Source organism: Rhinoraja longicauda, chromosome 21, assembly GCF_053455715.1.
Source record: "Rhinoraja longicauda isolate Sanriku21f chromosome 21, sRhiLon1.1, whole genome shotgun sequence".
In the NCBI taxonomy this organism is placed as follows: domain Eukaryota; kingdom Metazoa; phylum Chordata; class Chondrichthyes; order Rajiformes; family Arhynchobatidae; genus Rhinoraja; species Rhinoraja longicauda.
In genome coordinates, this window is record NC_135973.1 from 21,189,577 (window position 1) to 21,214,215 (window position 24,639).

General features: G+C 44.0%; 2 protein-coding genes across 6 annotated transcripts in view; both read right to left on the reverse strand.

The window, feature by feature from the left end:
- ccz1 (CCZ1 vacuolar protein trafficking and biogenesis associated) overlaps positions 1 to 2,116 on the reverse strand; it is a 40,263-nt gene extending 38,147 nt beyond the window's left edge. For 2 of the 5 annotated variants that reach the window (XM_078418069.1, XM_078418067.1), the window contains exon 1: positions 2,034 to 2,116. Coding sequence is in view for 1 of the 5 variants with exons in the window: in XM_078418071.1 (XP_078274197.1) it covers positions 2,034 to 2,075 (42 nt within the window). In the remaining 4 variants the exon portion in view is untranslated. The remainder of the gene's footprint in view (positions 1 to 2,033) is intronic. The other 3 variants (XM_078418070.1, XM_078418068.1, XM_078418071.1) reach the window with 2 other exon arrangements.
- A 10,548-nt stretch (positions 2,117 to 12,664) lies between these two features.
- On the reverse strand, positions 12,665 to 23,317 carry LOC144604292 (parvalbumin, thymic-like). Its single transcript, XM_078418538.1, has 5 exons — positions 23,305 to 23,317; positions 21,864 to 21,931; positions 21,646 to 21,778; positions 13,427 to 13,536; positions 12,665 to 12,735 (listed from the first exon to the last, which is right to left on the reverse strand). The coding sequence occupies exons 2-5, from the start codon at positions 21,922 to 21,924 to the stop codon at positions 12,710 to 12,712; spliced, it is 330 nt and encodes a 109-aa protein (XP_078274664.1). The 5' UTR covers positions 21,925 to 21,931; positions 23,305 to 23,317; the 3' UTR covers positions 12,665 to 12,709.
- Between the last annotated feature and the right edge of the window lie 1,322 nt (positions 23,318 to 24,639).

Below are 24,639 nucleotides of genomic sequence, written 5' to 3' on the forward strand. Positions count from 1 at the left end.
CCTCACCCTCCGTGACGAAGGGCAGTGATGGTAGCCTTGCATAAAACACTGATATCTCCTAAATGAACACAGTAGAAGGTCCCAGCGAGTCGCGCCATATCCCGACAGCAGGCCTGGCTCGCCCACCGCGGAACCGGGAGAGGGAAACCGCTAAGCCCGGCCCCTGTTCAATCCCGAAGACAAGGAACTAGAGAGCAGAGGAGGTGGAGGGAGTCAGCGACAGATGCTGAACAAAGGGCCGGTAAGAAGAACTGGGGGTGCTCTTACCTTCCACACCCTCAAAGTCGGCTCAGGAGACGCCCCTGGGGCAAAGGTTGAAGATGGTCGGGCAAGGAGAGGGACGATGGTCGCTAGATGACGGCAGGACTTTACGGCCAGCTGCGGTTGGGACAGTGAAATGGCACCAAAGCCTGGGAGCTTGCATATAGACGCAGTGTGCTATTTCTATGCATAATGTACTTAACCAAGGATTGTACTTGTGTAATGCAATAATCTTACAGATCTGTATGACAGAAAAAAAATGTCACTGTACCTTGGTAGAGGTGATAATAAGGAACCATTGTCCATTGAATCCCATTGAAATTACTATTGTGATGTGGAAATGGAGCGGTCTTAAAAAACACAGCAAGCTCACATTGTGATCATATCACAATCTTCAGTTTTACTGATGTTGAAGAAAGCCAATCATTAACCCCAGGGCCTCAGAGAACTTTGCTCAACTGATACGGTGCTATTGGAAATGTCCAATTCGGTTATGGACCAAATGCGGGCAAATGGGACGAGTAAAGATGGGGCATCATGGTTGGCACGACGAGTTGGGCCGAAGAGCCTGTTTCCATGCTGTATGACTATGACTAGATCACCAATACAGCACTGGGAGCATCTATCTAATTGTCTGTAGTCAGATAAAGCTTGGACCTGTATCCTTATGTCTCCAACTGACCGCTGAGCCACATCTGACACCTGGAACTCCTTCCTCTTCACCAGCACAAAGTTCACTGATTTTCACTGATTATTCACTGATTATCATCTACAGGCTAACTTTGGGAGTTCACACTGTAGGGTTGCATTTTCTGGATTACAACCACACTTTAAAAGGTTTATCATTGGCTCTGAGTTTGTGGAAGGTACAATATTTCACTTTCTGTTTTGGATACCACGTGGTAAATATTTGACAAGCAAACACCTTCATTTTTTTTTTAAAGACACAAAGTGCTGGAGTAATTCAGCAGGTCAGGCAGCATCTCTGGAGAATGTGGATAGGTGACGTTTCGGGTCGGGACCCTTCTTAAGACTGATCTTAGCTTTATATAATCTCTTAAATTTATATTTTAGCTAGAAAAATGTCCAGAATTTATAGAAGCACAAATCAGAAAAACAAAACAAAAACCACACTAACATAAATGAGAGTGGGGATGTTATATAAATCATTCAGTTCCGCAAATTTAGAAATAACAGACATTAAATGTACTCAAATAGACCACTGATCTAATCTTAAAAGCTAGTTGAACATCCTTATCTGTATCCAATCAAGAAACTGCTTCTTCCAAAGCCTCTAACTCCGTTTTAAAATTCTTCCTTATTTATTAAAAAAATATTAGGAAGTGTTTCTATCTAAAATAAAGTTTCACTGTAGTTTTAAATAAAAGTCTACCTCCTCGGAGTGTAGGCCTCATTTGGAGCAAGGCTAAATTTGAATGCCAGCCCAGCATTCTGCTCCGTGGCCGGGTCGGATTTTCCCCCCCGAATCGGGGTCTCTGATGTGCAACCCGTCACCGAATTCGACTCTCCGCAGTAACAACACTCCTTTCACAGTGCGAAATTATAAATCAAACGTGGATAAAATAAACGCATTTGACTAAAAGATGCCGGGCGGAGATGCGTAGGCCGCGCCTCCGCCCAGAGTCCTTGGAACATACCCATCAACCACGTCCCACCTCAGCCAAACCTCTAGAGGAAGTTAATGTCTTATTATTCCTGCTGCAACTTTAATGATCTACTTTTTTAAAGAAAAAGAAACATGTAAGTGATACCTTGTTGATGTTTTCAGTCTGAAGTCCTGCCTCACAAACCATCCTGAAGTGTCTGCTGTAGGAACTCCACAGCACCACATACTGGATGCTTAAATATTTCTGACCCTCAGAACCATTGACCTGCTTTTTTGGCCCAAATTTCTCCTGCATCCTCGTGTTTTTAGAAGATAAAATCATTTCAATCAACAGTTTTAAGTGAGATATTTCCAAACAAGAGGAAGGAAAGGTTTAACGGGGTATGAAAGAAAGAGTTCAAGAAAGAAAGAAAGTGGTGGGACAACTCAGCATGTCAAGCATTATCTCTGGAGAACATTGACAGGTGATGTATTGACTTGAGACCCTTCTTCAGACTTAGAGGGATATGGATAGGAAAAATTTAGAGTGAATGTGGAAACAGAAAATTGTACATGCTGGTTTATACCAAAGACACAAAGTGCTGAAATAACTGAAGTTGTGGATGCAGATCAGACCAAAACACAAACCAATCTCCTTTCTATTGACTCCATTGAAACCACACAAAAAAGGCCACTCCCCTCTTCTCCCCTTTCCCATCAGGCAAAAGGTATAAAAGTGTGAAAACGCACACCTCCAGATTCAGGAACAGTTTCTTCCCAGTTGTTTTGGGCAACTGGATCATCCTACCACAACCAAAGAGTAGTGCTAAACTGCCATCTATCTCTGGTAATCCTTGAATTATCCTTGATTGGACTTTGCTGGCTTTACCTTGCACTAAACGTTATTCCCTTATCATGTATCTTTACACTGTAAATGGCTCGCTTGTAATCATGCCTTTCTGCTGACTGGATAGCCCGCAACAAAAGCTTTTCACTGTACCTCGGTACACGTGACAATAAACTAAAGGGTCTGTCCCACTTAGGCGATTTTAAGGCGACTGCTGGCGACTAGGCTGTCGCCGACAGTTCACCGGGGTGTCGCGGGCATGATCGTGAGGAGTCTTTCAAAGATCGTAGTGGATCGTAGTGGATCTCGGCGCGTCACCGAGAAATCAAATGGTTTGAAATCTCTCGGCGACAGCTGGCTTGTCGCCAGGCATCGTAGCTTATTGCGGTCGCTGTCGCACGCTGTCCCCAGGTTTGATAGGTTCTCTTAAGATGCATTTAGAAGCACATAGTATTAAAATAAGTAGTCATTTCAAATGACCTTAAAATGCTTGTGTTTAACCAATATATTTACCGTCAGGACATTTGACAGGTAGATTGGAGGCGACAGTTTGACGGTCAGGTAGGAATTTTCACGATATTTTTACAGCCATTACATTTAAAGTGGGCTCCAAACCCAGATATTCAACCCAGAAACCAGATATGCATCTCCCTTACATTTTCAAAGAATGCCCACACACGTTTCACAAAAATCCACTGAACCACTATTAAAATTAATTTTTTTAATACAGCTATTAGTAAACTGGAAGTAAATCCTGTTTATTCCTTGTTACAGTGAAGCTTGTTTTTTAAGTAACCCATACAAGGTGTTATAGTTCAAAACTCTCAAGTACGTAACGACGTCAGTGATTTCAGCGAAAACCAGCACGCCAGAGAAGCATTGACAGCGTGGGAATTTTCGGGATGTTTCAGAAGACGCTGTAATCTCGATCTGACTCGGCATTGTCGTGGTCATTGTCGTCGGGTAAAAGAAAAGTTAGGCGATCTGCTACGACTTTGATTGTCGCCGGCAGTCGCCAAAAAGATCACCTAAGTGGGATAGGCCCTAAAACTGATAAACTGATAATTCAGCGGGTCAAGCAGCATCTCTGGAGAAAAAGGTGTCACCGAATCTTTTTCTACAGAGATGTTGCCCGACCCACTGAGTTTCCCAGCACTTTGTGTCTATCTAAGATTGAGAGGGACAGAGGTCAAATGCGGACAGGTAGGACTAGCATAGATGGGGTATCTTGGTCGGCATGAGCAAGTCGGACTGAAGGGCTTGTTTCTGGCTGTACTCTAGGACTCTAAGACCAGCCCACATTTGTATATTTCTCTCTCTCTCTTATTGCTAACATCTTGGTGATCATCAACAATTCCAGCAGGGACTTGATCAGCTGGGGTATGTGGGCTGAGGAATGGTTAATGGGAAAAAAAGATACAAAGTGCAAAGGAATTGAGTGGGTCAAGTATCATCTCTGTAGATTATGAATAGGTGATGTTTCGGGTCTATACCCTTCTTCAGACAGATTGTAGTAGTGGAGAGACACTTAGTATTGATATTAGTTTATTATTGTCACATACAACTTCCTCATCGATATCCACCTATAACTTGCGAGGCCTTGTTCCACCCCCTCCCTACTTGCTAGATTTTCTCCCACCCCTGTCTCTCTTCCATTTTTCTCCCCTCACCCCCAACTCCCCTACTACAATCAGCCTGAAGAAGGATCCCAACCCAAAAGGTCACCTCTCCATATTCTTCAGAGATGTTGCCTGACTGCTGAGTTACCCCATCGCTTATGCCTTTTTTTGTAAACCAGCGTCCGTAATTCTTTGTTTCACTTGTTTCACTTGTTTCACTTTGTTTCACTTGTTTCACTTGTTTCACTTTGTTTCACTTGTTTCAATGTCACTTGTCAGTAGTTACCATTATGGACATCACTTATTGGTTAAAGATATGGGTTACGGATTAAGTGAGTTGGCAGCTGTAAATTGTCCCTCATTTGTTGGTGATTGATATTTTCTGGTGATGTTGGAAATATGGGTAGGAATAACATAGGATTAGTGCAAATAGGTGGCTGATGGTCATTATGGACTCAGTATGCCGAAGAGCCTGTTTCCATATGGTGCAGGAAGCATATATTTCATTCTTTGTTCTATATCTCACTTCATCATCTTCTATATCTCACATTTACCTTTTCCGTGACTTTCAGTCTGAAGAAGGATCTTAACTCGAAACGTCATCTATTCCTTCTCTCCAAAAATGCTGCCTGTCACGCTGAGTTACTCCAGCATTTTGTGTCTATCTGTTTCCATATGGTATCTCTATATGAATCTACAACTCCTTGACATTTCTGGCTACAGGCATCTGGCGGAAGGTTTAAATGTAAGAGCACATAAGGTAATAAGGAATAAGGTGTCTCTATTATATCCTAAAGACCGTCCCAAAAGATCTTTAATACTGCCAAAATCATGAACTCCACACCGAAGACCCTGGGATGAATATCGCAGGCAGAAATTTCATGATTCAGTAAAGGTAGGAACAATTTAATGAAGTCCACACAATCCATCTTTTATTTGCCCCTAGTGTGTTGGGAGTGGATGCGAAAGTAGGTTAATTGGCCTCTTTAGTGTTTTCTACCCTCTATTACAATCAGTCTGAAGAAGGGTCCCAACCTGAAATGTCACCTATCCATTTTTCCAGAGATGCTGCCTGACCCCTGAGTTCCTCCAACATTTTGCATCTATCCATCTAAAGTTAAGCTTCATTAGATAATATTTTGCAACTTATTGGCATCACATGGACCTCTGAGTTCATCAACTCTTCAATGAGAAAATCGAATGAGTCCAACCGTATGGGTAGCTTAAACAGTGAACAGTTTTCACTTGGTACGGATTAGTATACGCTTGAACTATTTCCAGTGATTAAATATTAATGGTGTCTTCTCTGTAACCCATATCTTTAACCAATAAGTGATGTCCATAATGGTAACTACTGACAAGTGACATTGAAGAGTAACATCTGTAGAATACTTCTGGAACAAGACAAGACAACAACAGAGATCAAAGGCGAAGAGTGAAAGTGAGAAACACAGCTAATCGTAAATTTATTTAGCTGGCTAGATTTTTAGTTTTGAAGCATCCACTTTTTGACTGCCATTTAATTCGGAGATTCACAGGGTCATACTTGGATAATTTAGTTTAGTTTAGAGATACAGCATGAAAATTGGCCCTTTGGCACCGATTGCAAGCCAACCATCGATAACTCTCTACGCGCTATCACTCCTACACACTAAGGACAATTTACAGAGGCAAATTCACTTATAAACCCTCACGTCCTTGGGATGTGGGAGGAAACCGGAGCACCCGGAAAAACCCCCCACGTGGTCATAGGGAGAACATGCAATCTCCACACATAGACAACACCCGAAGTCAGAATTGAAACAGGGAGCAGTGAGGTGGTGACTCTGCCAGCTGTGCCACCGTGCCACTGTACCACACTAAAATGTTACCTAAAATTGGAGAGTTCAGTGTTCATACAATTGGTTTGCAAGGTGCTCAAGTGGAATATGCGATGCTGTTCCACCAGTTTGCGTGTGGCTTAACTCTGGCAATGGAGCTTCATGCATTTACCAATTTGGACCCTTACCGACAGGTAGGAAAATGTTTGAAGTTTTGAGATATGCCCAAGGTAAGAGTGAGAGTTACGCTGTCAAAGGAACACCGAATCATTAGATCCGGCCTTCTGCTCAAATTTGGGATGGGGTCATTTTCATCACCAGTAATAAATCATTAATCAGAGTAAAGTCTACAGATCAGCGTGTGGGATGAAACAAGATCACTCTCACGGACGTTTCAGTGAAGCAGGCTAGGTGAGAAACTGGTTTGTGGTTACAGATCTGCCCGTAGACCTAATTGTTTGCAAGACTACACCAAGGCTCGATGTTACTGGAAACAAGCATCAAATGTACCCTGCCTGAAATTCAACCCCGAGGATCATTGTTCCATGTAAAGGCGTTTATTCTGCAGTTCTTTTTCATATCAAATGGAAAATCCCAAATTTGGAGAGTCCCACAAATTAAAAAAAATGATTGTGCTGTTTTATCATTTTTGCAGCAGTGAAGGACTTTTGCATCGACCCCAGTCATCATGTTCTGCAGTTTTGTCCTTGCTGGTGAACAAGATATCTGAGTATCCATTCCCTCTCCAGGCCTCAGACTTAACTAAGAATCCTTGGAGTCTAGGTGTGAGAGAGAGGTTGTGTGCAAATGTGCAGGATAAAGCCTGGAATGGATGTTCAAGGCACAAGGAACTGCAGATGCTGGTTGACAAAGAAACTCTGACTATGGTTCAATGGTTCTTTATTGTCATGTGTACCCAAGTACAGCGGCAGAGACCGGTTTGATCCTGACCTCGCATGTTGTCTGCATGTGGAGTTGCCACGTTCTCCCGGTGGCTGCATGGGTTTCCTCCGGGTACTCCAGTTTGTTCCCCCATCCCAAAGACGTGTGGGTTAATTGGACTCTGAATTGGGTGCTACAGTGGCATAACTGGTAGAGCTCCTGCCTCACAAAGCCAAAGATCTGGGTTAACTCCTGACCTTCGCTGCTGTCTGTGTGTGGAGTTTTCACGTTCTCCTTGTGACCATGTAGGTTTCCTCCGGGTGCCAAATCCAAAAGACAGGCAAGTTAATTGGCCTCTAAATTGTCCCTAACATATAGGGAGTGAATGAATATATGATCAGATAGAACTAATGTAAATGATGGTCAGCAAGGTGGGCCAAATGGCCTATTTCCATGCTGTACCCCTGAAATAAGAATTCCAACCTGAAATGTCACCTATACACGTTCTCTGGAGATACTGCCTGACCCGCTGAGTTACTCCAACACTTTGTGTTTTGCTCAATATTCCAGCATCTGCAGTTTCTTGTGTCTCCGGTTATGTTTGTCTCCCAGACAAACACACTACAACCAGAAATTAAACACAAATAATACATAAATGACACATACATTTTGCAAGACAGTAAAAAACAATGAAAGAATGAGCAAAAAAAACGTTAGTGCAAAACACAATTAGAAAAAAAACAAGCCCTTGGTACTGCAAGAGGTGGTCTGTAGTGTTCCATTGTTGAGGTGGGATTGGGGCTGTGTTAGGATCTGGCACTTCTTCCCACAATGTTCGTGCTGAACATAATGCCAAGTTAAACTAATCTCCTTTGCCTGCACATGATCCATATTCTTCCATTCCCAGCATATCCATGTGCCTCTCTTTAATCGGATGTTACTGGATTTCATCTTGCACTAAACGTTATTCCCTTTATCCTGTATCCGTACACTGTGGCCGGCTTGATTGTAATCACGCATAGTTTTTTCTCTGACTGGGTAGCATGCAACAAAAAAGCTTTTCACTGTACATGACAATAAATGAATAAACTAAACCAGACCCAAACCAAACACATCTAAAGTAAACTATCCATGTTCTGGATGATCAGCCATAATCATATTGAATGGCGGTGCTGGCTGGAAGGGCTGAATGGCCTTACTGCACCTATTTTCCATGCTTCTATCTAAAAGCCTCTCAAACACCACGGTCGTATCTGCGGACATGAGGAACTGCAGATGCTGGAATCTCGAGAGATGCTGCCTGACCCACTGAGTTATTCCAGCACTTTGTGTTCTACTGTCATATCTGCCTCCACAACCACCCATGGCAGCATGTTCCAGGCACCCACCACCCTCTGTGTAAAAAAACCTGCCCTGAGCAAACTTTCACCCACCAGAATAAGGTAATTTCCTGTTCAGAAAAAAAACTGAACACAGGACATATTAAGTAGAAAGAGTGCAGAGAAGATTTACAAGGACGTTTCCAGGCCTCGTGGGCCTGAACTACAGAGAGAGTTTGAGCAGGCTAGAACTTTATTCTTGGAGGATGAGGGGTGATTTTATATATAGAATAAAGAGCGGAATAGATAGGGTGAATGCAGAATCTTTACACTGAGTAGAGGAATCAAGAGCCACAGAAAATAGGTTTAAGGTGAGAGGGGAAAGATTTCATAGGAACCCGAGGGGCAACTTATTCACTCAGAGGATGGTGTGTATATGAAACGAGTTGGCAGAGAAGGTTGTTGAGACAGTGTTATAACATTTTAAACACATTTAGATAGGCACATGGCTAGGAAAGATTCAGAGGGGACAAATGCTGGCAGGTGGAACTAGCTTAAATGGGGAATCTTGGTCGTCAAGGACGGTGTGGGCCGAAGGGCCTATTTCCATGCTGTATGACTCTATGACTACAAATCCATTGCTTTTCCATAAATAATCCTGTAAAATATATGTGGAAAATGTGTGATTTGCCTTATGAGTTGATAGAACTTAAGGAAAAAAATAAAAGTAAATTGCCCATCTGGACAAGAAATCGCAATACTGCCCTTGAACCCAAGATTAATGAGGAAAATAATAGCAGCTACTGTTAAAGTGGCTGCACTTCATGAGTGCTTAATTGCCTGTAAAGTGCCTTGGGATTTTCTGAGATCATGAAAGGTACTATACAAATGCAAATGGGTTCTTTTATGGGTTGAGTGGATCATTTAGATCTCTTAATTAATCTAAACACTATATAAGTGTCAGAAAGTGGAACGCAACCTCAAGAATAGAGGGTGACTTGAAGGTTGGACAAACTGCCATTGTTGGACAGACTTGGATTGTTTTTGCTGGAACGTCAGAGGCTGAGGGGAGTCTTGACAGATGTATATAAAATCATGAGAGGCGCAGAAGGTGTATACAGTCAGAACCTTTTAACCAGGGTTGAAATGTCAAAGACAAGAGGGCATAGCTTTAAGGTGAGAGGGGCAAAGTTTAAAGGAGATGTGAGAGGTAGGTCTTTTTACGAAGAGAGCAATGGGTGCCTGGAATGTGCTGCCAGGGGTGGTGGTGGAGACAGATAAAATAGTGGCGTTTAAGAGGCTTTTGATTTGGCATGTGGATCAGGTGCAAGTTTATCTTGGTACCATGTTTGGCATAGACACTGTTCCTGTGATATCTTCTATGAAAGTTTCCATTCAGCCCCAAAGGTAATAATTCAGTTACGTATCAATTGATCTTAATGCAGGAAAACAAAATATCATGGAAAGTCAGCAAAATCCCCACATTCGTTTGATAGCTGACCTTATCTTTCTGACTCAGCAATTAATCAGATGCTGATGACTTGTTACCAGAAGATTGCAACTTATTGATTTCGCAAAATGTGAAACAAATCTCGCAATTTTACCATTCACTCGACCTATACCAGTAACCTACAGGGATATTTTCACATCCTAATGGGCCGCAAAGAATCATACAACAAATATCTACCGTGCCTCGGAAAAAAACGGCCCACATAATCAATGACTTGTCCCATCCCGGTCATTCCTTCTCTCCGCTCCAGTCTGGCAGAAGGTATAGATGGTATAGAATCTTGAAAGCACGCACCGACAGACTCAGGAACAGCTTCTTCCCCTCTGATATCAGGCTTCTGACTGGTCCTTCCATAAGCTAGGGTACTGTCAGATTCACCTTTACGCCATTATGGACATTGGACTTTGTCTCTGGAACTGATGCATTACAATGCTGAGAACTATATTTTGCACACTGTATCTGCCCGTTTACGCTATTTATTGTATTTGAGTTTGACCTGATTGTACATATATGTATAGTATTACATGATCTAATTGGACAGCATGCAAAACAAAGCTTTTCACTGTACTTTGGTACAAGAAAAAAACTAAAAGTAACCTTAACGTAATGGAAAATTAAAAAGCCCTTGTGCACTGAGACATCACACGAACAAAGGTTGAATGAAGGGAAAATGTTGGCCAGAACACCAGGAAGATCTACCCCACTCTTCTTTAAAATAATATCACAGGATATTTTAGGCAGCACGGTGACGCAGCTAGTAGAGCTGCTACCTCATAGCGCCAGAGCCCTGGGTTCAATGCTGATCTCGGTTGCTGTCTACGTGGTGTTTGCACGTTCTCTCTGTGACTGATTAGGTTTGTTCTGGATGCTTCCGTTTCCTCTCACATCCCCCAAAAAAATCCATTAAATATTCTCTCATCCTAAACCAGAATTGCATACAATTCTTTGGCTGTGGCCTAATCAAGGTTTTATACAAGTTTAACGGGATTCGGCATACCGACAAATACTCCCTTGAACTTCTACAGCATATTGACTTGTTGCATTGGGCCTGATTCGGCATCTCAAAAGCCCAGGAATGAAGGAGATTACAGAGAGTGGTGGACACTGCCCAGCCCATCATAGGTACTGACAGGAATTTGTAGAAGGTGCTGCCTCAAAAAGTCAGCCGATATCATCAACGACCCACACCAGCCTGGCCACACTCTTATTGCACTCCTACCATCGGGAAGAAGGTACAGGATTCTGATAACTATAACCACCGCGTTCTAGAATAGCTTCTTCCCAGCAACTGCAGGCACTTGAACTAAACACAACGCAAACATCAACTATGAAAGTCTATGGACTGCGTTTAGTTGCATTCAGGACTGTTTTATGTTGTGCAAGTATTGTGGTTATTAATTTATTGAATTTTTGTTTATTATATATTATCTATGTCTTTTGTGTTTACAGGCTGAAATGTTGCTGCAAGTAATAATTTAATTGTTGTAGGTGCATGTGACAGTTAAACACAAGATAGACACAAAGTGGTGGTGTCCTTTTTCCCCAGAGATGTTCCTTGACGTGCTGAGTTACTCCAGCACTTTGTGTTTATCTTTGGTATAAACCAGCATCTGCAGTTCTTTGTTCCTACTAACAAACACTTTTGACTCCATTAACTCAGAGATCTGACTTCAAATCTGACTTCAAATCCCTTCACATCTGCCACTGAATTTAAATTCAATTGATATATCCGGAATTTGGAACAATAGTTCGCAGGGCGGTGAATTGGTGGAATTCATTGCCACAGACGGCTGTGGAGGCAGAGTCTTTGGGAATGTTTAGTGGAGATTGATAGGTACTTGAACCGTAAGGGTGTCAAAGGTTATAGGGAGAAGGCAGAAGAATGGGGTTGAGAGGGAAAGAAGGATCAGCCATGATTGAATAACAGAGTAGACCCGATGGGCCGAATGGCCTAATTCTACTCCCATGACTTATGAACGACAATTTGTGGAAAAAGCTGGAGAGCGCTGTGGGTGCCTCCATTGCCTTCTGCAAAGGCACGATGAGTTATTGGAATTGGTTCAAGGAGGTATCTCACCATTAAAGGTGATGAGTTGATTGGCAATAAAAGCTGGTCTTAGGCACAGTGGCGCAATGGTAGAGCTTGCTGCCTTATAGTGCCAGAGACCTGGGTTCGATCCTGACTACGGGTGCTGACTGTAATTTGCACGTTCTTCCTGTGATCACGCCCATTTTCTATGGGTGCTCTGGTTTCCTCCCACGTTCCAAAAATGTGCAGGTTTCTAGTTCAATTGGCTTCTATAAGTTGTCCCTAGTGTGTTAGGATAGAATTAGTGTGAACAGGTGATCGATGGTTGGCATGGACTCGGTGGGCCGAAGGGCCAGTTTCCACACTGTATTATGAAACTAACTTAAACTAAATTAAAACTAAACTAAGCTAAAATAATCTAAATACTAAATACTAATACTTTAGCTAAACTAAGCTAAAGTAAGCTAAAGACATTGTGGGCCGAAGGGTCTGTTTCCGTGCTGTACTTTTCTATGCCCTAAATTCCAAATTCTGCTTAATCCCCCAGGAATCTCAATAATTTTAGCGGAACAGATGATGCACGAAGACATTTGGATACAAGGCAAGCTATTTTTTATTAATCTTCCAAAGGCAATCTTCCTTTACAGAGCAAGCTATAGCTCAAATAGTGGGCTCCATCTGAATCTCTGACCACTTCTACGATCTCGCCATTACAACGGAAAAACGTTGCTTATGCCTGCAGTCACGAAAACAGGAGCTTTGCATTTAATATACCCTTGCAATCAAACGCTGGAAGAGATGCCATCCTGGGAGAGTCTATGATAGAACTAGGTCAACAAATTCTGTAAAACAAAACAGCCCGTTAAGCTTTTCTTCAATTTATTAAAACATTCTTAATGCATGCAATTCAATAGCAAAATTAAAGATATATCATGAAAATAATTGATGTTGTGTGAAGCGGGTGACTCATTGGCGCAGCTGGTAGAGCTGCTGCCACACAGCGTCAGAGACCCGGGTTCGATCCTGACCTCAGTTGTTGACTGTGTGGAGTTTGCACGATCTCACTGTGGCCACGTGGGTTTCCTCTGGGAGTTCTGATTTCCTCCTACATCGCAATGACGTGTGTGTTTGTAGGTTAATTGGCCTCTGTAAACTTGGAATAACATAGAACTAGTGTGAATGGGTGATCAATGGTTGGCGTGAACTCGGTGGGCTGAAGGGCCTGTTTCCATGCTGTGACCATGTGGATTTCCTCCGGGTGTTCCGGTATCCTCCCACATCCCAAAGATGTGGTAGATGGGAGGTCAGGGCTGTTCTCTAGTTGCTGAGAGGATGGTTCAGTTGTCTGATAACAACACTGGGGTGAGACTGGTCCTTGATTATGCTGGTGGCCTTGCCAAGGTAGCGTGAAGTGGAGATGAGGTCAATGGAAAGGATGTTGGTTTGCATGATGGTCTGGGCCATGCCCACAATTCTCTGCAATTTTCATGTATTATATAACATAAGGAGTTCTGCAAAGATTTATCAACATACCTTCAGCACCAAGTTTCCCATCACTATCTTTATCGCCTCCAGCCATGAATATTTTGGTTTCATTATCACTGAGGACTCTGGCCCCAGCTGAGAATCTTTGCAGGAAAAATCTGCAGGAAAAAACATTGCTTTATCAACTGAAGATAACTCATAGAAGTTGTCCCAACCCGCAACATCATCTATCCATTTCCCTCCGCATTTGCTGCTTGATCCGCTGAGTTCCTCCAGCACTATGTTTTGCTCAAGGTTCCAGCATCTGCAGTTCCTTGTGCCTTTAGCATAACCTTTTACTTTAGTATTGTTTATTATTGTCATATTGTCACGTGTAGCGAGGTACAGTGAAAAGCTTTTTTGTTGTGTGCTATCCAGTCAGCGGACAGACTATACATGATTATGAAGCATCTGAAGAAGGGTCTCGACCCAAAACGTCAACCATTCCTTCTCTCCAGAGATGCTGCCTGTCTCACTGAGTTACTCCAGCTTTTTGTGCCTATACATGATTACAATCAAGCCGTCCACAGTGTACAGATACAGGATAAAGGGAATAATGTTCAGTGCAAGATAAAGTCCGATTAAAGGTTGTCCGAGGGTTTCCAATGGGGTAGATGGTAGGTCAGAACTGCTCTCTAGTTGGTGATAGCATGGTTCAGTTGCCTGACAACAGCTTTCACTGATATAACCTCCACCCCCACCCTTCCCCCATCACCTGAAAAATGTGCCTAACCCAATCCAAAGACAGTCAGTACATTAGAAAATACTTTCAGGTATCAATAAGATCAGGGCTTATTGTTACATTATTTTGTTAAAATTATCTTTTCCTCCACCCTTTGTACTAAAATGATAGAATTTGAGACGACTTTGAACTTGTTTTTAATTCATTTTGATTTTTCTTTAGAACGATGTATAAAAATCTAGTGTAATTTAGAATCCAGAATTAGAATGATTATTCATCCAATTTTAAATAACATCCTTTCCTTACTCCTCTTTTTCCTGTGTCCCATCCAATCCTGGTGAACCACATTTATCCCATTATCCTCCCCCCCTTCCCCCCTCCCTTGCCACCCTCCCATCCCCTTCTATTTATATCCCCTCCTCTGGTTTTACACTTCACTCCTCTTCTCTCCTCATCTGATACCTATTTGTTTCCATTTCATCTCTCGGCTTTGTCCACCCATCTGCCAATCAAACACCCTTCAGCTGTATCCACCTATCACTTAAGGAAACAAGGGACTGGAGTAATCAAAGGGTCAGGCAGCATGTCTGTAGAACATGGAGACCCGGGTTCAATCCTGACTACGAGTGCTATCTGTGTGCAGTTTGTATGTTCTCCTTGTGATCATGTTGGTTACCTTTGCCTGCTTCAGTTTCTCCCACATTCCAGAAACGTTTGGGATTTGTAGGTTAATTGGCTTCTGTAAATTGTCCCTTGTGGGTAGGATGCGAAAATGGGATAACATGGAACTAGTGTGCGGGTGATCAGTAGTTAGCATGGACTCGGTGGGCTGAAGGACCAGTTTCTACACGGTATCACTCTAAACTCTAAACTCTCTAAAAGGTGCTGTTTGGGTCAGGACCCTTCTTCCGGTGTCTGAATTTACCCCAACACTTTGTGTCCTTTTATGTTCCTTGTTTCTCCACCTATCACTTGCCAGGTTTTGACCCGTCCCCATCTCTCTTCCAGCTTTCTCCCCACTACTACAATCAATCTGAAGAAGGGTCCCGACCCAAAACGTCACCTGACCCACTGAGTTATTCCAGCACTTTGTGTTTTGCTTCGAATGGCTAGTTTAGTTTAATTTAGTTTAGAGATACAACGTGGAAACATGCCCTTCGGCCCACCGAGTCTGTGTCGATCAGCAATTACCCGTACACTAGTTATATCTTACACACCAGTGACAGTGCACAGAAGTCAATTAACCTACAAACCTACACATCTTTGGAATGTGAGAGGAAACCAGAGCACTGGAGAAAACCCACAGCATCACAGGGAGATCATACAAACTCTGTACCGACAACACCCGTAGTCAGAATCAAACACAGGTCTCCGGCGCTGTAAGGCAGCAACTGTACCTCTGTGCCATTGTGCCATCCCAGCTATTATTTTGTGTTCTCAGTGGAACCCTGCTGCCACTTTCAAATGCTAGTTCATACTGAATAATGGTGAAGCTTAATTAAGGTAATAGGAAAGGGAGATAAGAAGTCAAACTGGATTTTTGCCTTCATCAGCTAAGGAACGGAGTGCAGAAGTAGGAAGGTCATGTTGGAACTGAATAAAACATCAGTAAGGACACTTGGTGTCAGATTAAATTTCTGTTCGAATAAGATTGAGGGGCAATTTAATTGAGGAAGATAAAGTTATGAGTAAATATAACAGCATGGCGGCGCAGCAGTAGAGTTGCTGCCTTATGGCGCTAGAGACCCGGTTCAATACTGACTATGGTTGCTGTCTTTATGGGGTTTGTACTTTCTCCCCGTGACTGCACGGATTTTCTCCAGGTGCTCCAGTTTCCTCCCACATTCCAAAGATGTACAGGTTTGTAGGTTAATTGGCTTGGTACAATAATTGTAAATAGTGTGTAGGATAGTGTTAGCGTGTGGGGATTGCTGGTTGGCACGGACTCAGTGGGCCGAAGGGCCTGTTTCCACATTGTATCTCTAAACTAAACTAAACTAAACTAAACTAAACAGAACAGCACAGGAACAGGCCCTTCGGCCTATAATCTGTGCCGAACATGATGCCTAGTTTAACCAATCTCGTCTATCTGCACAAGATCCATAATCCCTCCATTCCCTGCATATCCATGTGCCTATTAAACCTTTTAAACACCACTATCAAATCTGCCCCCACCATCGACACTGGCAGCATGTTCCAGGCACCCACCACTCTCTAGGTAAAAAAAACTTGATCTGTACATTTCTTTTAAACTTTGCCCCTCTTATCTTAAAGCTATGGCCTCTAGTCTTTGATATTTGCATCCTGGGAAAAATAAAGGTTCTGACTGTCGATCCTATCTATTCCCCTCAGAATTTTATATACTCTCTTAAGTCTCAACCTCAAACGTTCTAGAGAAAACAATCTAAGTTTGTCCAACCTCTCCTTGTACCCTCTAATTCAGGCAGCATTATGGTAAACTTCTTTGCACCTTAAGTAGCCGAGAAAGATAAACAAGGTTATAGAGTTGTACAGTCATACACACGGAAACACCTCTTCAGCCCCATTAGCCCAAGCCAACCGAGATGACCCATCTTCACTAGTCCCACTTGCTTGCAATTGGCCCATATCCCTCTAAATCTTTCCTATCTATGTGCCTTTCCAAATGTCTTTAAAATGTTGTTGTAGTACCCATGTCAACTACCTCCTCTGGCAGCTCATTCCATATACCTGTCGCCTTCTGTGTGAACTAGGGACATTAATTTAAGTAAATGGTTTACGAATTGGAGGGGAATTGAGGTAAAAATGATCTGAAATGTTGTTAGTGGAGCTGTAGACCATCACGAGATTTCAAAGTTCCTAATGAGCATTTGAAGAATTGTAGGTATTTTTTCACAAAATGCTGGAGTAACTCAGCAGGTCAGGCAGCATCTCAGGAGAGAAGGAAGGAATTTGAAGAATCGTGATCTGCAGGGCAGAGACCTAAACACATGGATGTGGAGTAACTAACGTTGTATTTTCTCTGCCGCAGCCACAACAGGTTTAGACATTTCCATGTAGAGATGAATTGCTTACCCAAGGAAAAGTGAGTTGGTGGAAATTGTCACCACAACCACAACTCGAGCAGCACAGTGGTGCAGAGGCAATGTCGCTACTTCACAGCACCAGAGACCCGGGTTTGATCCCAACTACGGTTGCTGTCTGTATGAAGTTTATGAGTTCTCATGATTGCATGGGGTTTCTCTGGAAAACCCACGCCATCACGAGAACACATAAACTTCATACAGACAGCAACCGTAGTCAGGATCAAACTCCCACACTCCAAAGACGTACAGGTTTGTAGGTTAAATGGCTTCTGTAAATTATCTCTAGTATGTAGGATAGTACCAGTATACGGGATGATTGTTGGTCAGTGCAGCCTCGGTGGGCCGAAGGGCCAGTTTCCACACTGTATCTCTAAAGTTTAAAGTCTAAACAATACCTGAAATGTGGCCACGCTTGGAGGATTGGGTTCAGTTTTGGTCACCTTGCTGTTGAGAATTTGCCATTAAAGCTGGAAAGAATGCAGAGAGGATGTACAAGGATGTTGCCAGGACTCAAGGGACTGAATTATGGCTTGGACAGGCTAAGACTTACTTCCTTGGAGTGCAGGAGGCTGAGGGGTGATCTTGTAGAGATGTATAAAATCATAAGGGGCATAGAACGGGTATATACACAAAATCTACATCCCAGGGCAATGGAATCAAGAACAAGAGGGCATACTTTTAAGAAAATATAGGATCCTGAGCATCAACTTTATCACACAGAAACTTAAGGATGCATAGAACGACTTGCCAGAGAAAGTGGTTGAGGCAGGCACCATAACAACATTTGAAAGTTGTTTCGACAGGTACATAGATAGGAAAGGTTTGGAGGGTTATGGGCCAAACGCAGACAAATGAGACTAGCTGAGATGGGGCATCTTGGTCGGCATGGGCGAGTTGGGCCGAAGGGTCTGTTTCCATCCTGTATGACTCCAGATGACTCAATGAATACCAGAAAATATTTAGGAAGAGGTAGGTAAGTACATGAGAGAGGGAGGTTGTATGGGTAAGGTAGTTAAAGGCTCGCGTGAGACCAGGTGGGTTAAGTGCCTGCCCCTGTACTGCATGCTTTCATCAACACAGAGAAGAGTCAGTCACTTGGAACATGGGTTATGTCTGATTCATCCTACAAGGCCATCCAGGTCTACGCTAAGCTATAGGGCATCGGCAAGAGTCCGTGATTACAGAGTACACCAATTGTTGTTTACAGGCAATGTATGTGCAAAATGAATTAAATGAAAACAACAAACTGCAGATGCTGGTTTACCAAGGAAAGAGACAAATGCTAGAGTAACTCAGCAGGTCAGCAGCAAACCCGGAAACCACCTATCACTTGCCAAGCATTGTCCTGCCCCTAGATAGACACAAAATGCTGGAGTAACTCAGCGGGTCAGGAAGCATTTCTGGAGAAAAGAAAGAGGCGACGTTTCGGGTCGAGACCTTTCTTCAAGCTGTCCTGCCCCTCCTCTCTTCCCGCTCTCTTCCAGCCCCTCACTATCGTCAGTTTGAAGAAGGATCTCGACCCGAAACGTCACCTATCCATGTTCTCCAGGAATATTGCCTGACCCAAATGAAGGAACAACACTGTCCATTAGAAAATAGAACAGAGCAGCACAAGAACAGGCCCTTCAAGAACAGCCCACAATAACTTTGACAAACACAATGCTAAGACCGCCTCTTATCTCCCTGCACACATTCCATATCCCTCCATTTCCTGCATATCCATTGCCTATTCAAAAGTCTCTTAAATGCCATTAGGTATGTGGAAAGTTACAGACTGAGGAGAGAAGAGATTGAAAGGTGGGGGAAGGTACTGACAGGTTCTCAGTCCTCCATCTCTCCTTTCATGTACCCACACCCAGAATATGAACATGGGTGACCATTATGGATCAGACACGAAGTTGATCGCGCTTCTCACTTGCAGAATTATTCTCTGGCCGTACAAAATATGGAAGGGTAGGAAACCATACAGAATGAGCGATAGGTCCTCAGTGAAACTGTGCTGATATCACTTGTTCAAAGAGTTTTTTGAAGTACAACAATGGATTGAAGGATTAATTGCACATAGTACGACAAACAAAGAAACCACCAGGAAAGAATATGCATTTCTATAGCACCTTGCTCTGTCCTTGGGAGATTCCAAATCACTTTGTATCTAATTTAGTACTTTTAAATGCTGTGGTAATGCAGTGAATTTTGGGTGGCATAGTGTTACCTCTAATGGATCATTTGCCCCACAGCGCCAGTGCTGTCTCTGTGGAGTTTGCACGTTCTCCCTGTGACGGCGTTCCCCCATTTCCTCCCACATCCCAAAGGCATGCGGATTTGCAGGTTAATTGGCCGCTGTAAATTTCTTCCAGGAGTTGGTGGGAATGTGTGGAGAGGAAAAAATAGGGGATTTATGTAGGACCAGACGGGCGTGGATCCATGGGTCCAAACCTCTCCTGCAGGCGCGGCAACCCCCATTGGGTGCAAACCGTTCCTGCGGGCCTGGCAGCCCTCCCCAACTGACAACTCGTGGACCCGTTGCCAGGTGGGGAGTCTCCCCCGGGGCCGTGGGCGGGCGAGGGGGGAGAGGAAGGGGGAGAGGGAGCCACTCACTCCGGCCCCGGGCGGCCATGGCGGCGGCCAGAGCGAGCGGTGGACCCGTTGGGTGGAAACCTCTCCTGCAGCGGCAGCTGGATGGCGACGGCCATCTTCTTTGACCCTCTGCCACCGTGCTGCACCATGGGAGGAAGGTCAGGTGCGGGGCATGAAGGGACGGGCGCTGGTCGTCCCTGCCGGGGGGGGGGGGGGAGGAGCGCATTTATTAAAGTTTATTAAGTTAATTGCTTTGAGAATATGACAAAACTTGATCAATCGAGACCGCAGGGGAATGCTGAGTAGGGTGGGCCTAAAGTTGTTGCGCTATCAACTACCGTTTTGGCTGTATTTCGGGGACAAACTGATATACGAATATACAAGATGAGCGTTTTAGTAATATATATAGATTAGTGCAAGTGGCCGGTTGATGGTCGGCACGGACTCAATGGGCCGAAGGGCCTGCTTCTGCCCTGTACCAAACAAGCTTCCATGAACCACCCATTTGTTTCTTGACGCAAAATACTTGAGTAACTCGGGACCCTTCTTCGAATGTCCCGACCCGAAACGTTATCTATTCATGTTCTCTGGAGATGCTGCCTGACCTGCTGAGTTACTCCACCACATTGTGTCCTTCTTTATAAACTAGCATCTGCAGTTCCTATGTCTACAGCTGATTTTTGATGCTGGTTGAGGCAAGTTATTGGTCTTAATGATAAACTGCCTTAGTTTTTTAATTATTCTGGCTACCTAATATTATAGTTATTAATATGTTTTTTATTATTATATTTTATCTATGTGCATCATGTTTATGGGCATGTTATGCAGCTAAAAGTAAGAATTTAATTGTTCTGTTGTCAGTATATTTTACAATTAAACACCTCACTCTTACCACTTGATCTACTTTGCTCTTCTCCAATATAATGGCAATGGGTCTTTTACGTATATCTGAATAGAAAAAAAGGAATTTATTTTAAGGCCTTGTGGCATTCCGCATTACTGAAATGGAATGCCTACCTCTATATTATGGTGCAGGGACTAAAACTATCACCTTCACATGCTAGGAGGTTGAGAGGTAACCTACCAAATAATGGCTCCATAGAACATGGAACAGTACAGCACAGGAACAGGTCCTTTGGCCCATAATATCCGTGCCGAACATAATGCCAAGTTAAACTAATTGCCTACATGTGATCAACTACCCTCCATTTCCTGCATATCCATGTGTCTATTTAACAGCCTCTTAAAAACCACGATCGTATCTGCCTCCAATGCGTTCCAGGCACCCACCACCTTCTGTATTTAAAAAAATTGCCATCCATTTCACTCCTGCCATCGGGAAGAAGGTACAGGAGTCTGAAAACCGTGACCACCAGGTTCAGAACCAGCTTCTTCCCAACAGGCTCTTGAACACCACAAACACCAACTAAGAACTTTGGGCTTTTATTTTGTTTTACACTATATCTGATTTTTAAAATAAATTTAGCTTTTTTTTGTTTATTATATTATCTATTGAGTACTGTGTTTGCGAACACATTGGGCAAAAGGTATAGAAGTGTGAAAACGCACACCTCCAGAATCAAGGACAGTTATTATCTACCTCATTGGAGACCCTTTGATCAGACTTTACTGGACTTTATCTTGCACTAAAAGGTAATCACGTTTATCATGTATCTGCACACTGTGGATGGCTTGATTGTAATCATGCATAGTCTTTGGCATGCAACAAAAGCTTTTCACTCTGCCTGGGTACACCTTACAATAAACTAAACTCAACTAAACCTGTTGTGCTGCAAGCAAGAATTTGATTGCTCTGTTTCGGTACACGGGACAATTCAACACTCTTGACTTTTCTATTTGATTTTGATTTTAGTGTCAGGTTGCCAGAGAGGGTGGTGCCTTACTTTAACTCTTCTTCTTCGATGAAACCACTGTTATCATCGTCAATTGCCTGGAACACTTTTCTGATTTCTTCCGCGGTTTTTTTGGACAGGCCACAGGTTCGGAAGAACTTCTTACAGTTGAAGGACTCGTTGGCTGCGAAACAAGACAGGCGGTGAGTGTCAATGCCGCGGGCAGCCTCCGGGCAGAAACGTTTGGTGGGACAGGCAGGGTACGTTACCTTGACATTCCTTCAACGCGCTATTGATGTCAGCGACAGTGAGAACGTCGGTGATTTCCATTCTGAGTCTGTGGGTCAGCAAAACAAAGCAGCCAGTGCAGGTTGTCAGAGCTTGTTCACCCTCTCGAGTCCCTCTCCCTACATACCCCTCACACACACACACTCTCCCTCTCTCACTCTCTCTTCCCTTTATCCTCTCTCTCACACACCCTTACCCTCTCCCATTCCTTTAAGCTCTCTGTCTGTCTCACTCTTTCCCACTTCCCCAAACACCCTCTCACCCTCTCTCTCTCACCCTCTCTCCCTCTCTCACTCATTCACCCTCTCTCTCATACACCCTCTCTCTCATACACCCTCACTGTCTCTCCCTCTTTCACACCCTCTCACTCTCTCTCTCTCTCACCCGCACCCTCCCTCTCTCATCCTCTCTCTCTCTCTCTCTCTCACCCTCTCTCTCTCACCCTCTCCCTCTCCCACCCTCACCCTCTCTCCTCACTCACATGCACTCACTTGTTAAACCTCTCTCTCTCACACACTCTCTCTCACCCTCTCACCGTCTCTCCCTCTTTCACACCCTCTCACCATCTCTCCCTCTCCCTCTCTCACCCTCTCTCCCTCACACACTCTCTCTCACCCTCTCTCTCTCACCCTCTCATCGTCTCTCCCTCACACACTCCCTCTCTCACCCTCTCACCATCTCCCTCTTTCACACCCTCTCGCCCTTTCACTCTCTCCCTTTCTTCTAATACATTATCTCACCCTTTCACTCTCTCTTCTTCATACACCCTCTCACCCTCACTCCCTCTTTCACACACTCTCACCCTCTCTCACAGTCTCTCGCACTCTTTTTTCACTTTCACTCTCTCATATTATCTCCATCACACACACACTCTCCCTCTCTCCCTCTCTCTCCCTCTCTCTCACTCTCTCTCACTCCCTCTCCCTCCCTCTCCACTCTCTCTCCCTCTCTCTGCCTCCCTCTCACACTCTTTCTCACTCTCTCACACTCTCTGTCCTCTGGTTTTGACTCTGTCTCTCACTCTCTCACACTCATGCACCCTCTCTCTCACCCTCATAACCCTCTCTTTCTCTTACACTCACACCTTCTCTCACCCTCCCTCCCGTCCTCCCTCATCTCTCTCTCTCTCTCTCTCTCTCTCTCTCTTTCTTTCTCACACACACTCTCTTAACCCTAGGTCCTCTCACTCCCTTATTCTCGCACCCCCTCCTGAATCTCACCCCTACTCGTTGTGATACTCGCAGCACCCCACACTCTCACCCAGAGTGTCACTCCGTCTCCCCAGCTCACTCGCTCTCCCACACACCAGCATCAACCCCGAGCACCTAGACTCCAGGTACCGATGAAGCCACGAGAATATAACGCGACTGTAACGATCAGCCGACATCCCTAATGCAAACAATCTTCGGCACGGCCGCTCACATCTTGCGCGATGGCCTCAGAAGAACCTATTCTATTTGCGATATCAAGTAAATAAACATTTATCCATGGTGCCTCATCAAAAGATGTTGCAAAGGGGAAAAAAATGAGATCGATCGACCCACTCGAGGCTGAAGAAGGGTCCCGTTCAGACTCGAAACGTCACCCATCCATGTTCTCCAGAGATGCTGCCTGACCCGCTGAGTTACTCCAGCACTTTGTGTCTATTTTTGGTATAAACCAGCATCTGCAGTTCGTCGTTTCTACGCTCTGGGTGGTGCTGGCTCTTTAGAAGAGACCTCAACGCTTCCTCTTCACGTGAGGGGTTTCCGTGTTAATTTGAACCCTAGATCGCACCATCTGAGGTCCTCTCCACAAAGAGACCGTTTGCCTTCCCCCTTTCTAAATGTCCCGTCCACTGTGGCCCTCGCGTCAAGCATCGGGCTAACTACATCTCTCACACGCACACACAAACACACACACACACACACACAGTCTCATTATCACAGGACAAATCAGGCAGAAACTCAAGTCCTCAAACCTCCTTTCTTTACCAATGGACTTGCATGGAGTTTGATTTCATCAGCCGCCCTCTGGTTACTCACCTTCACTGTACCTTTGGCTTGACTAACACCAGACCAGAGCGATGTGCCTTCTGTGCCTCGGTGCCTCTGTCAGACCTGGCTTATATGCAACCCATTAAGGTGACTCTTTACTGTACTTGAATTGCATGGCTAGGATCAAATACACCAGTTCTACCTCCTATTGAATTTCTTACCCAGCTAATAATCACAGGCTATTTATATCCCCCTACACCTGATATAGCCTCTTACAAAGACAATCCCCTCCTGAGTGAATGACCACATTGATAAGCATCATGGTGGGGGACACACTGTAAAGATCTTTGGTGGGTCGATTTAAAGATGCATGTTTTACAATATAGGTTTAGGTTTATTATTGTCAGTGAGAAGCGTTTATTTGCATGCAATCCAAACAAATCAGATAATACCATACACAAATACAATCGTAGAATGAAGAACAATGCAGCACAGGGATGGACCCTACGGCACACAATGAATGTGCTAAATATGATGCAAAGTTAACTGATCTCATCTGCCCATCCATGATCCATGTCCCTCTATTCCCTGCATTTCCATGTGCCTATCTAAAAGCCTCTCAAACACCATTATTGTATCTGCCTCCACCACCACCCCTGGCAGTGTGTTCCAGGCCCCCACCACTCTCTGTGTAAAAAAACTTGCCCCACACATCTCCATTAAACCTTCCCCCCTCTCACCTTATAGCTATGCCCTCTAGTGTTGGACATATCCATCCTGG